This window comes from Pistacia vera, unplaced genomic scaffold (assembly GCF_008641045.1).
Source record: "Pistacia vera cultivar Batoury unplaced genomic scaffold, PisVer_v2 Contig154, whole genome shotgun sequence".
Lineage (NCBI taxonomy): Eukaryota > Viridiplantae > Streptophyta > Magnoliopsida > Sapindales > Anacardiaceae > Pistacia > Pistacia vera.
In genome coordinates, this window is record NW_022195619.1 from 284,186 (window position 1) to 296,333 (window position 12,148).

General features: G+C 37.6%; 1 protein-coding gene across 3 annotated transcripts; it reads left to right on the forward strand.

Annotated features, from left to right (window-relative positions):
- The first annotated feature begins 548 nt into the window (after positions 1–548).
- Positions 549–3,562, forward strand: LOC116124649 (small RNA-binding protein 11, chloroplastic-like). 3 transcript variants are annotated; one of them, XR_004127239.1, is made up of 5 exons: positions 549–758; positions 983–1,051; positions 1,573–1,679; positions 1,771–1,995; positions 3,286–3,562. XR_004127239.1 is itself a non-coding variant. In XM_031410371.1 (4 exons), exons 1-4 carry the CDS (start codon positions 644–646, stop codon positions 1,918–1,920), a joined length of 441 nt encoding a protein of 146 aa, XP_031266231.1. In that variant the 5' UTR covers positions 549–643; the 3' UTR covers positions 1,921–2,324. The 3 variants fall into 3 exon arrangements, 1 of the variants encoding a protein (XP_031266231.1); XR_004127238.1 differs by having other exon boundaries at positions 3,289–3,562; XM_031410371.1 differs by lacking the exon at positions 3,286–3,562 and having other exon boundaries at positions 1,771–2,324.
- The last annotated feature ends 8,586 nt before the right edge of the window (positions 3,563–12,148 follow it).

Genomic DNA, 12,148 nt, shown 5'->3' on the forward strand with positions numbered 1-12,148 from the left:
CCATCCCCCAACCCTTGAGATTAAAACATTATTAGGATAATATAATTTTTATATCTATTTTACCTTTAATTAAATATCATTTCGGATACAATTGCCTTCAAATGTCTACCAAATAACAATTATTAGCTCCTTTACATTTGAGAAATTAGCTAAAACACCACAGCTACAAAAAAGTTTAAAAATTAACAAAATATCACCAACCACCTAAGACCACTGTCACCCGTTACTCACCACTGTCGCCCGCGACGTCAGTCGCCGTAATGGTTCGCGGCTAGTGGGTCTGGTCGGTCGTGTGCCGATAAGGCCTTTTCCAATAGATCCATGGGCAAAAACGACCAGATCTAACCATTTCTATAGCGTTTCATAGTTAAAGATATGACCGTGAAATGACCATGAAATAACAATGAATTTTTTATCCATGGTCGAAAATGGCTTTGTCGGAGTACATTCGACCATATGCGACCAATCATGTGCCATTTTGTCTACTATCGACGGTAGCTTGGGGTGAATGACGATTATTTTGTTATAAATTAAAGTTTTATATGATTCAAAAAATAATAATAAAATATTATATTATATTAGTGTTTATGTAAACTCTCTCCACCGTCCTCTCAGCGAGTTCTTAGTAAAATCAGAATCTCACATGGCGGCGCTTAGGAAGATTGTTAATTCCTCTACTGCTATTACAAACCCTTCCCTTATTCCTGCATCGCTTTTCATATCTTGCAGAGCTATTGCCTCCAAGCTCTTTGTTGGAGGTTCTTTTTCTCTCTTCAATTTCATCCACTTTCATTTCAATTTTCAATTTATATTTTTGTTACCTTAACTTCAATCTGTCAATTCACTTATTTTAAATATTTGCTTCAACTTTAATATTATTGCCTTGTGCGTTTCTTTCATTTTTGTTCTTTATGTGTTCGACCAATTGCCTAAATAACCTCATTTTTTAGTATGCTTATTGAAAGCTCTTTTGTGCTTGCAGGTCTATCATTTGCCACTTCAGATGAGGGATTATCAGAAACATTTTCTCAATATGGTCAAGTTATTGAAGGTTTAATCACTACTCCTTTCTGCCATGTTAAATGTTTAATTACCTTTGTCCAACTTAGTCATCCTATTCAATACAATTTTATTCATAGCGGGTAATTTTTGCTGTAGTTACTCATATTCAATATAATACTGTTCATATAATATTATTCATGTGGGTAATTTCCTTTTTAGAGTTAATAGGCAATAGTAAACAGTAATCTAGATTTATGAAAAATATAAATGCTGGCTACTAAGAATTTTCTTTGGTTTATGTTTGTAAATTATCAGAAAAAAAAATTATTTATTTACCTTGTCTGAAATTTGATCTAATTAAAGGTTTCCTTGAGCTGAAAAACCAAAAAAAATTTTTTTATGTAAAACTGAAATGGGTGGAAGTCTTTAGGAGAATTTCTTGAAAATTATAAATTGGGAAGTTTTCATGGAAGTATGCAACGAGGTTAAACAAATTAATGGAATGTCGCGATTGTATGCATTGAAAAAGAATTTTAACATTTCGTTTTTGGGGTTTTCTTCCTTTGGCAGCCAAAGTTGTGATGGACAAAGTTTCAGATAGATCAAAAGGGTTTGGATTTGTGACATTTGCATCCGAAGAAGAAGCCAAGAAAGCCCTCACTGAGTTGAATGGACAGGTAAGAATAATTGAAGATCCTTCTCTTACTACAAAAATGCTATGCATTTTGAGTTATCTAATTAATTTGATGAGTTTAACATCATTTGCAGACAATTAATGGACGTGTTATATTTGTGGACTATGCAAAACCTGAAGCCAAAGCCAGATTCGATAGTGGCGGAATACCCATAGCAAGAGGACCTCCAGAACAATTGTCTGATAGAGTCAAAGTCGATTTCTTCAATCAAGAAGACAATTAATAATACCTAAACATCACATCATATAGAGTAAAACATGCATCAGAATTCTAGAATCGTAAAATTCCCATCATCCAGGTATGTTTTTGATAATGCCATAGATCAGTAATTTTTGTGGGTGTTTTATAGATAGTGTGAACCTTATTATATCTTTGCAATTTTTGGTTGGACAATTTGTAAAAATTGCAAGATTTGCGCTGAATTAGTTGATTTTTGAAGTTTGCCATGTCTGGAGAGCTACCCTTACTTCTTGGTTCTCGCTTTTCTCTTTGATTATTTTATTGAAACTTATTTTAGTCAGTTAATCCATTTTATTTGTAAATATACAGATTATATTCTTTTTGGATGATTACTTGTGATTGCCATATGCAAAATGCTAGTAAAGATCAAGTCCATACTTTTAAATCACTAGAACTTGCAATTTGATATTTTCCAATTTGCGTGAATTAATATTTTTTTTATTATTAGAAAAAAATATTGCATTTAAATTGTTTGTTACTAAAACATGATAGTGAGGTGAACTTATTTTCTTTTCTAATTGATGCTTTGTTTATAACTTCAAAAGAAAATAAAAAATCAATATTGAGAAAGTAAATGAAGAAGAACAAAATTAAGTAATGATAAAAGAAATAAAGTTACAAAACAATGGTTGACTAAATTCATTTATAAGTTTGAGCATCTGATATTTAATTTGTAAATATAATGCTATTAATTAGGGTCTTGGTTCATGGGGAGCCTAAGGCTATTGCCTCATTTGTCTTCTGCCCCTTTTGTTGACAGCGGCATTATCCTCTATCATCATTTCCATTGTGTTCCTATTTTTCATAGACAGGAAAACTCAATATCTTAGAATGAAAACATATAAAATAAGAATAAAAGTTAAAATCATAAAGTAACAATATGAAAATAGAGGGAGAAAGATAAGTTTTTTATGAAGAGTAAATTAAATGTATAAGAAAGTTCAAAGGTTTGAGAATTAAAATCAATATCTCATTGTAGTATGTTGATACCTTTTGCTTTTCAACTTCTATGGATGCAGCAAGTAGGTTTTGACATGAGTAAGAATCATCCGTAAGTTCTTTCCGAATGGCATTTTCAACTTCAATTTCTTCAATTTCATAAAGGAGAAAGTTGATGTTCTAGTTTACCAGGAGCCTTAAAGAGAATTATACAAACATTGAAAAATCAACACCTCGATTGTGCCATGGTTTAGTGTGACAGATTGTGCCATGGTTTAGTGTGACAGATTGTGCCTGACAGAGGATTAGGAACAGATTGATCAATCCATTTGCATGAGTTTCACTATCTGTGTTTGACTTCATAACTCTTTATCTGGTATATGAATTTCAACATCTACATTTCTTATAGCAGGAGGCTTAACTAATGCGAAACACCAGCAAGAATTAAGCCACTGCAAAGTCCGAGTATTCATAAAACTGAAAGAAGCGAGCATTGGTGCGAGAACCTCAATCCTACCATGATATGGAATCGTCAAAAAAATTGATACAATCAACTCAACAAAGTCAAGGCCCAGAGATCCTAAAATTCTCAACTCCGCCGTATAAACACGAATGTAGATGCAAACTCTTCAAATTCGGGCAGTTTGAGAGAGGATCATGTGGTTCTAATGGTTTTTTGTATCAAGGAAAAAAAAAAAACATTTATGGACATGCAAATGCGTCAGCCACAAGAACTGAAACTTCCGCTCTGTTAAGATTTCCGGGTCATCACAGGCAATGAATTTTTTTTCTGGTGATAAACGAAAGAATACCGAGTTGCCTCGAAAGTTCAGTTTTTTAACATTGTGTGAGATGAGATAGTCGGTGAATTGGTTCATGAAGGGATGATCAAAATTGTCAGAGTTAGAACAAGTAAAAGTGAATTGATCGATGTTAACTCGGTTACGACGTGAAGAACGAAGGACTTGAAATGTGAGGGAATATGAAAATTCGTAAGGTCAAATGTGAGGTGAGGGAGAGTTTTCCATTGGTCTCTAAATCTCTTAGAAAGCACACAAGTTTGAACCGCGAATTCAATGTCGTTAAAGGAAAGAATGAAGTATTTCATCTGGTAAGTAGCTTAATCGATCTCTCAATTTCTTGGCTCTTGTGTAACCCCTCATCATGTAGCATTTCACCACATGATGATCATCTTTCTTCGTCTTCGCCATGGTAGTTCACTTTTTAACTGCAATTTTAGGATATTTGATCAATTTTATATAAAGTCATTTTCATGTTGACAGAAAATAAAAGGCGTTTGAGAACAATTTTCATGCCTTCAAAAATAATATCTAATGAAAGAAACCCCAGATCAAGCCTCCACAGCGTATTGCGGAATTCACGCAATTTTCTCTTGGGGTTTTTTTTTTTTTCCCTCTTTCTTTTTATTGCAAACACTATCATGAAAATATTATGTGGGTAGAATCCTAAAAGATTTGTAATTCCTTTTATTTAAATAATGTAACATTTTATTGTTGGACTAAAACTCTCTATATATTTTAATTTTTCCTAATTTAATTAGGAAATTATGAAACTTTTTTCCCGGTTGCAATAATATCTATCTACACATTATAATTTACCCGGAAGATTAGAGATTTATAGTGAGACTTCATATCCTTCTTGTAAGTTAGTAGGTAATTACTGTAACAAAAAATAATATGGATACTTTATATTGTGTTAAGATCTTATTATTTAAATTTTTTGAATAATAAATCCTTTCAATTTTGTATTCTACATTTTGTTTGCTAAATGAATCCATAAATATTTAACATTTTATTTACTATATTATTTCATATTCCATTTGATTATTAATGATTTATAATACCTCACTTAAAATACATAGTATCATTTAATTTAAAATATTTGGTGCATAAAATTATTTTTGGTGCCATGTACACTCTCAATTATGTTCGATCGATCCACTTTTTTTATCACTTAATTTAGTTTATTTCGATGGCGTAAAACTCCAATTAATTCGTCATGGGAAGACTATAAGGCAAATTGTTAATCGAACAAACCATACTGAAAAGTAAAGGGGATGGAAGAATATTGCAGATTTTACTTGATCTGTATTGTGAAAGGAAGCTGCAAAATGAAGGGTAAACATATGATTATAATAAGTCCTTACCCTTCATAATCATTGTATTAAAATAAACACACGAGAACAAATTACATAATTTGAAAAAAAATAAAAGAGTAAAAAATACAATTTGCATGATCAAAGATAGAATTCTAGATATAATGAACAGTGAATACCCAAACTAAAGTGGCGTCCGAGAGGCTAACTGTTGACAAACAAATTGCATGGTTGGTCTCGATTCAGGATTGGGATCTAAAGCAAGAAGGATATGAGTTTGTCCTTGGACATCAAGTGAGGGAATTGCAAGTTGTGGATCCAACATTTCCCTTAGAACTAAATTCACATTGGAAGATAATGGTGGAAATGAGGACAGAAAATCTCTTGGATAATTCCCCTTGATTGTTTTCAGTGCTAACACTCCAAAGCTAGAGACATCATATTTTTTTAGAAATGTTCATTGTGTAAGCAAGCTCGGTGAATATAAGATAAAAATGACTGTGAATCATCCAAATTTTTTAAATTAGCTAATAATAGAAGTTGAATATGAAAGAATCACATACTTAGTACAACATATCCATATGTTTCGACAAGTTCAGACCAGTTGGATGAGTCTTGCTTGAAAAATTTGGCAGTTCCAAAGTTCAAAACAAGAGCTTCAGTTTGTGATATTCCAAATTCAACAACACATTCTTGCTAAATATGTCTTGATGTACAATTGGCAGGAAGCGATGGTGGTGCAAGCAAGACAAGGCATGAGCTATGCCTTCTTTAATAGTTGCTCTTTTCTTCCAACCCAAGGCGTTTACTTCTACTTCAATGTTTAAGATTACAGCCAAACTGCCATTTTCAAGGTATTCGTAAATTAAAACAAGCGTCGACCATGTGAATAGAAACCACAAAATTTTACAATATTTCAATGTTGTATCTCTGCCAATACCCTTATTTCATTTACGAACTCTTTTTAATATCCTGTCTCTCCAATAAGTAGTGAGTGAAATTTCTTAACCGCTAAAATGTCACTCGATGGTAGTTATGCCCTATAAAAAGTTCCATATCCACAACTACCAATACAATATCTAAGATCGAAATCATTTGTAGCTTATGATTTCTTCTTACACAAGTTTTCCTTGAAAATTTAATATTGTAAGTAATCCACGAGTGCCCAATCTACTCTGGTGTCTTTGTAAGTTCTTTTTCCTTTGACAAATGAAGAATTTTCCAATTAACACAATCGAAAGTACATGTCCTTCTAAAAGAGGGAACACAATTGGCCAAATTTTTCCTATCGCATGTTTGTGGGACTTAAAAAGCCTTGCAAGATGGGAGTCTCATATGGCATCACCACACAATCCTTCATTCTCTTGCAATGCTTCAACCAGAGCATTTCAAAATGCTTTACTATTAGGAATCGAATCCTACAACTCATTATGAGATATGTCACTGCTTGACAAACCATTCATTCCTTCAAAACAACTTGGAATTAAACCAGAAAGCTTATTGCGAGATTGATTTAACTTCTCCAAACTATTCAAATCATAAATTTCAAATGGTATCTCTCCTCTGAACAAGTTTTAACTCAAATCTAGCTCTGACAATTGACCTAACTTCCCCAATTCAATCAAAATTTCTTGGTTAAGTTGATTGTTAGCCAAATTCAAGTAATACAATTTTAACAAGTGGCCAAGGCTTTTTGGGATTGACTTTCTCAATCTATTTGTGGACAAGTCAAGGTACCCGAGTTTGGTGAATAAACCAAATTCTAGAGGTATACCACCAGAAAGTTGATTCCTCTTCAAAATCACCTTGATTGGACAAGCAACTTTCCAAGTTCCATTAGAATCTCCCCAACTAAATTATTTGAAGAAAGATGAAGTAGTTGTAACCAAGTTGAGTTTCCAATCTTGGAGGGTATGCTCCCACATCTAAGTAAGTCACATTGGGGTGGATGCCGAAATCTTCTGAGAAATTTCCACTCGGTTTTGTTTAAGGCGGACCCTGACTCCAGTTTCTCAAGCTTTTGGGGATTTGACCTAGAAAATGGTTGCTGAACACACTTAATTTCTCAAGGAGTAATGCTATAGTTACCGACGGGTGTGCACCGAATGACGTGACTAAATCCTGACCGTTGATTTATTATCAATTAATATTAATCAATGGTCAGGATTTTGTCACGTCATTCGGTGCACAAATTCGGTGTAAACTTTTCGGTAACTCTATCACTTTCCTTTCTCAAGTAATCCATTTTGACAAATATTATAAGGCAAATACCCGGTGAAGTGGTTTTTTTCCACTAGAAGTACTTCAGTCAGCTTCATTAAATTTTCGATTTCTTGGGGGCAAAAATTTGATATCTTCTTATTGCGAAGATACAAATAATGTAAGTTACTCAAATTTCCATTGAAGAAGGAACGAAACCAGTAAATTGATTTCGATCCAATATTACTTCTGAAAGAGATTACAAGTTTCCTATCTCATGAGGAATGAAACCAGAAAACCAATTATCAAAGAGATATAAAAATTCTAAGTTGCTTAAATTACCGGAGGAGAGAGGTATAGAACCAGGAAATTGAATTATGTATAACGCTAGAATGGAAAAATATTTCAAGTTTACTATCTTCTGAGGAATTGACCTGGAAAGACTATTGTTGTATAAGGATAAAGTTTGTAACTTGCGAAGATCAACTATGGAAGGAGGAGCAAAACCTTCGACCATGTTATTACTTGAGTATAAATAAGAAAGATTTTTCAAATTACCTCTCTCTTTAGGAATGGAACTGGAAAGCTTGCTATGGAAAACCATCAAATACTTTAAATTAATTGCTTAGATTGCCAAGAAAATGAGGGATAAAACCACTAAGCTGATTGTTGCACTGCAAATTAGAAAGAGACCTCAAATTTCTCATGCTGAAAGAAATGATTATTTTTTTTGTTGTTTAATTGTATCATGTTCTTAGGATTATTTGTAAGGATTATTTTAGCTTTAATTTTCTTCTGAACTTTCAATTTAATTATCCAAATTTTTATTTTAGGAATAACGATGGTGGAGGTATATAGCATAAGTGAAGGGAATGAAGTATTAACTTTTTAAAATAGAAAAAAAAAAAAAATGGAATAAGGGGCATTTATGACATTTATGGGATGCCATAAGGTAAAAAATTAATTTTAATACTTTAAACTAGGTGGTTATAAGAAATGAGATTTCTTCAGTCCATTAGTGAGGTGCCAATAACTCTAGTCTCAATTATTTAACCGTTGTATTTGCAACTTGAAATTCCAAGAAACCATGGAGTGTACGGAAAATCCTTCAATTATGTTGAGATTTACGCTTATCTAGTGTTAGGGGCAAAAATTGTCTTCGGCCCAAATAGGATAACACTTCTGACAAAGAGGAAAACCTAGGCCTAGTCTCGACGCGGCTCAAGCCAGAATTCCCCAGATGAGGCCCATGCGGTATGAAGTACAGTCGGCCCAAACCATCTGGATCCAGGCCTCCCAATCCCAGTACATTTCCCAGGCCCACGGTCAAGTTCAGAGCCCACGGTCGCCTACAGATCATACTCCTACTCAAACACTGACAAAGCAGTCCACTACAATCTCAACTCCTCCAAGGTCCGCATCAGAGTCATACTTGGACTGCCTTTTTGTGTCAGGATAATAGGGGCAAAGGATATATCCATGAAGGAAGCGGATTACTATAGAACTCCTAATCCCACCAGGATTGGGAGACCAATCAGTCACTATTTAAACAGAGGCCAGCCCCCTCACAAGGGGATTATACTACACCTTCAGACCCTGGAGTTCCCGCTTGAGAACTTCAGATCATAGCCGTAGTCACAGTCCTCGACTAGACTTCTGGTAATCTCCCTACTCCCTGGCCCTCACTAAATTAGCCTCTTTCAGCCTTGCTAACTTGACAGCACTCCGACACCCTAGTGTTTTCCGTCGCTTCACGTTTGTTTTTCTACATGTGCAGATGCAGCAGATCGCTAATGGCCTCAACCTCATAGGATCAAACCCTCGTACCGTATAGATAGATTTTTACGTCTATAGTTTGGCGCCCACCGTGGGGCCTCTAGCAATCATTCGGCTCAACGAACCCTGCTATGTAAAGGAACTTTCCATGGATGACAATTCTGACAACTCTAACCCCAGCCTCGAGGCCAAACTGGAGGCTTTGACCGCCCTCATGCAACAGAACTCAGATAAGGTAGCTGCACTGGAAGCTGAGAACACTACCATCTAGACCGAAAACGCCTCCATCAAGGCCGAAAACTAGTCTCTGAAAGAGAAGGTAAGTCAGTTATATGACCTTGAGCTTTTGCCTTCTTAGGTACCACCCAATCGATTTCGCGCCTCGGTTTCATCTATGCAACCTCTCCAAACCCCAGAGCCCAGACTCGTGGCCTTAGATAAAAGGTCGCATCAACTATGTTCATTGGTGGTCGACGATTCGGTCCTGACCCATGGAGAAAAAGATCTGCCAGGGAAACCCTGCTCCACCGAACCATCACAAGATCAAGGTGTCCAAGTGACAAAAAGCCTAGTCCAACAAGAACCACCCATCTTAGCCGTCCTACCTCACCTCCAGTCAATCATCCCTACACAAAACCCATTCAGCTCGCCTCACCCTCGCGGGTCGAACGGCCACCCACATCAAACCATCCCGCTCGAGTCCATCCATCCTGACAGACCGAGCGAGTACCAAACAACCCCCTTAACTATTCATGTAGGGCGAAACACTCGATCAGTTACAATGGGAGTCATCCAACTAGAGGGAGTGAGCGGTGATCCAAGCTACCAGGCGATACATGAAGGAATGATCTACCGGGCTACACCACATGGAATGACCCAACAAAATTTACTGAATGCAATGGCCGACCGAGTTAAACGGGATCACCTAGTGGTATCACCCTCTCCCATGGAACAGATTCTGGCCAAGAGACTGGCCGATGTAGAGACAGTGATGAGGCGCATACCAGGGATACTGATCCCTACCAAGAAGAGCAGACCCCACTGCTACGCCGATTCACCTTTTGTAGATGCAATCGCCCTAGCCAACATGCCCCACAAATTTATTATCCCTGGCATGAAGCCCTATGATGGCACAATCGACCCAGATGATCATATAGCCTCGTACAAGTAGCGAATGTTCACTATTTCGATACCCCAAGCACTAAGGGAAGCCTGCATATGTAAGAGTTTTGGTTCAAGCTTATCTGGTCCAGTACTTCAGTGGTACACAAATCTCCCGAATGGTTCCATCGACTCATTCGCACAACTCACCGACACCTTCGTGGAGCAGTTCGCCGGTAGCAAAAAACTCAAGAAACTATCAGCTAACCTATACAGAGTATACCAGAGAATGGGGGAGCCACTGAGAGAGTATGTCAACATATTCAACAAAGAGAAAATTTCCATCCTTTCTTGTAACCCCTAGACAACCGTAGATGCCTTCAGGAAGGGTCTCCTCCCAGATGGAGAGTTATACAAAGAGCTGACAAAGCTTGGCTGCACCACGATGGAGGATGCCTTGGCCAGAGTAGTGATTCAGATAAGGTGGGAAGAAGATGAGATGAATTGGGCTGTACATGCCAGGTATGACCTAAGGCAGAATGATAGAAGGCCAGAATTTAGATCAATTGAACCTCGTCACCAGCCCCCTCCTCGTAACCAGAACAGAGTAAGAATACCATATGACCGCAAGCCACCTAGAACCGACAATAGATAGGTCAGACCGAGCCGATACAAAATACCAGAATACAACCTCAACGTCGAACCAGCCCAAATGGTGGCGATCATGAAAGGAATGGGATCTAGTGTTAAGTGGCCAAGCAAGCTCAATGTTGAAGTAAGGAGAGACATGACCAAGTGGTGCGAGTTTCATGGTGATCATGGACATAACACCCCGGACTGTATTGCCCTACGTTTAGAGATCACCGCATTATTGAAAATAGGACACCTCCGAGATCTGCTGACAGATAAAGGGAAACTCACCATCAGCCAGAAAAGCACCAAAGAAACATCTCCACCCCATGAGAGCCCACACAGAAATGATTCTGCTCATTAATCTCTGGAGGGTCAGAAATCAGCGGGGACAGCTACTTCTTAGCCAAACGTTATGCTAGAGCCAACAGCGACCATGAGATCTAGTCCATCCATCCGGCTTCTTAGTCACATTCCCATCAGGTAATTCAGTTTGAGGATGATGAGTCGGTCACCTTGGCCGCTCCCCATTACGATGCTCTAGCCGTCTTCCTCCAGATCGCCAACATCCTAGTCAAAAGGGTATTCATAGACGGGGGGTCATCAGCTAACATTTTGTTCTATGCAGCAGTGAAGGATATAGGTCTAGAAGAAGAAAACATCAACAGAAGGCCGACCCTACTGGTCGGTTTTAGTTTTGAGCAAAAGTACACCATCGGAGAAATTGTCCTTCTTATCTATGCTATCGGAGTAAACAAACAGACCGTCTTTCTACTGATCGACTGTCCTTCACCCTACAATGTCATCTTGGGTCGACCCTAGATCCTCGACATGCAAGCGGTCCCATCCACTTTCCATGAAACGATCAGGTTTCCTACCAAATGAGGAGTACGAGAAATCAAGGGCGACCCGAAAGCTTCCAGAGATTATTACAAGAACGCCTTCAAGGGCAAGGGTAACGCTTCATATCAATTATAGTCCCATCCAACCCCTTTGATCGAGCCAGATCAACTATCTATAGAAGAGTTGGATGAAGTGCAGATACATCTAGATGACCCCGAGAGAAAGACACATATAGGTTCCTGCCTTAGGCCCGAGACAAAAAAGAAGCTGATAGAATTCCTCAAACAGAATAAAGACTATTTCACTTGGTCCCACGTCGACATGACAAGAATCAGTCCAGAGGCAATGGTCCACCACCTTAAGGTAGATCCGACTCACCAGCCAGTGAAGCAGAGGAGAAGGAAATTCGTGCTAGAGCGCAACCGGATCGTCAATGAAGAGGTTGAAAAGCTACCGAGTAACGGTATGATCAAAGAGGTCCACTACCCTGAATGGCTGGCAAACGTCGTGGTTGTAAAGAAAAAGAACGAAAAGTGGAGAGTCTGCATCAACTTCACAGACTTAAACAAAGCGTGCCCGAAGGATTCCTTCCCACTCCCACATATCA

Bases quoted from the DNA above. Each gene is read 5' to 3' on its own strand.
- LOC116124649 (XM_031410371.1), top strand. From the start codon at position 644: ATGGCGGCGCTTAGGAAGATTGTTAATTCCTCTACTGCTATTACAAAC. The intron at 759-982 runs GTTCTTTTTCTC...TTGTGCTTGCAG, and splicing joins CTCCAAGCTCTTTGTTGGAG to GTCTATCATTTGCCACTTCA. The intron at 1,680-1,770 runs GTAAGAATAATT...CATCATTTGCAG, and splicing joins TCACTGAGTTGAATGGACAG to ACAATTAATGGACGTGTTAT.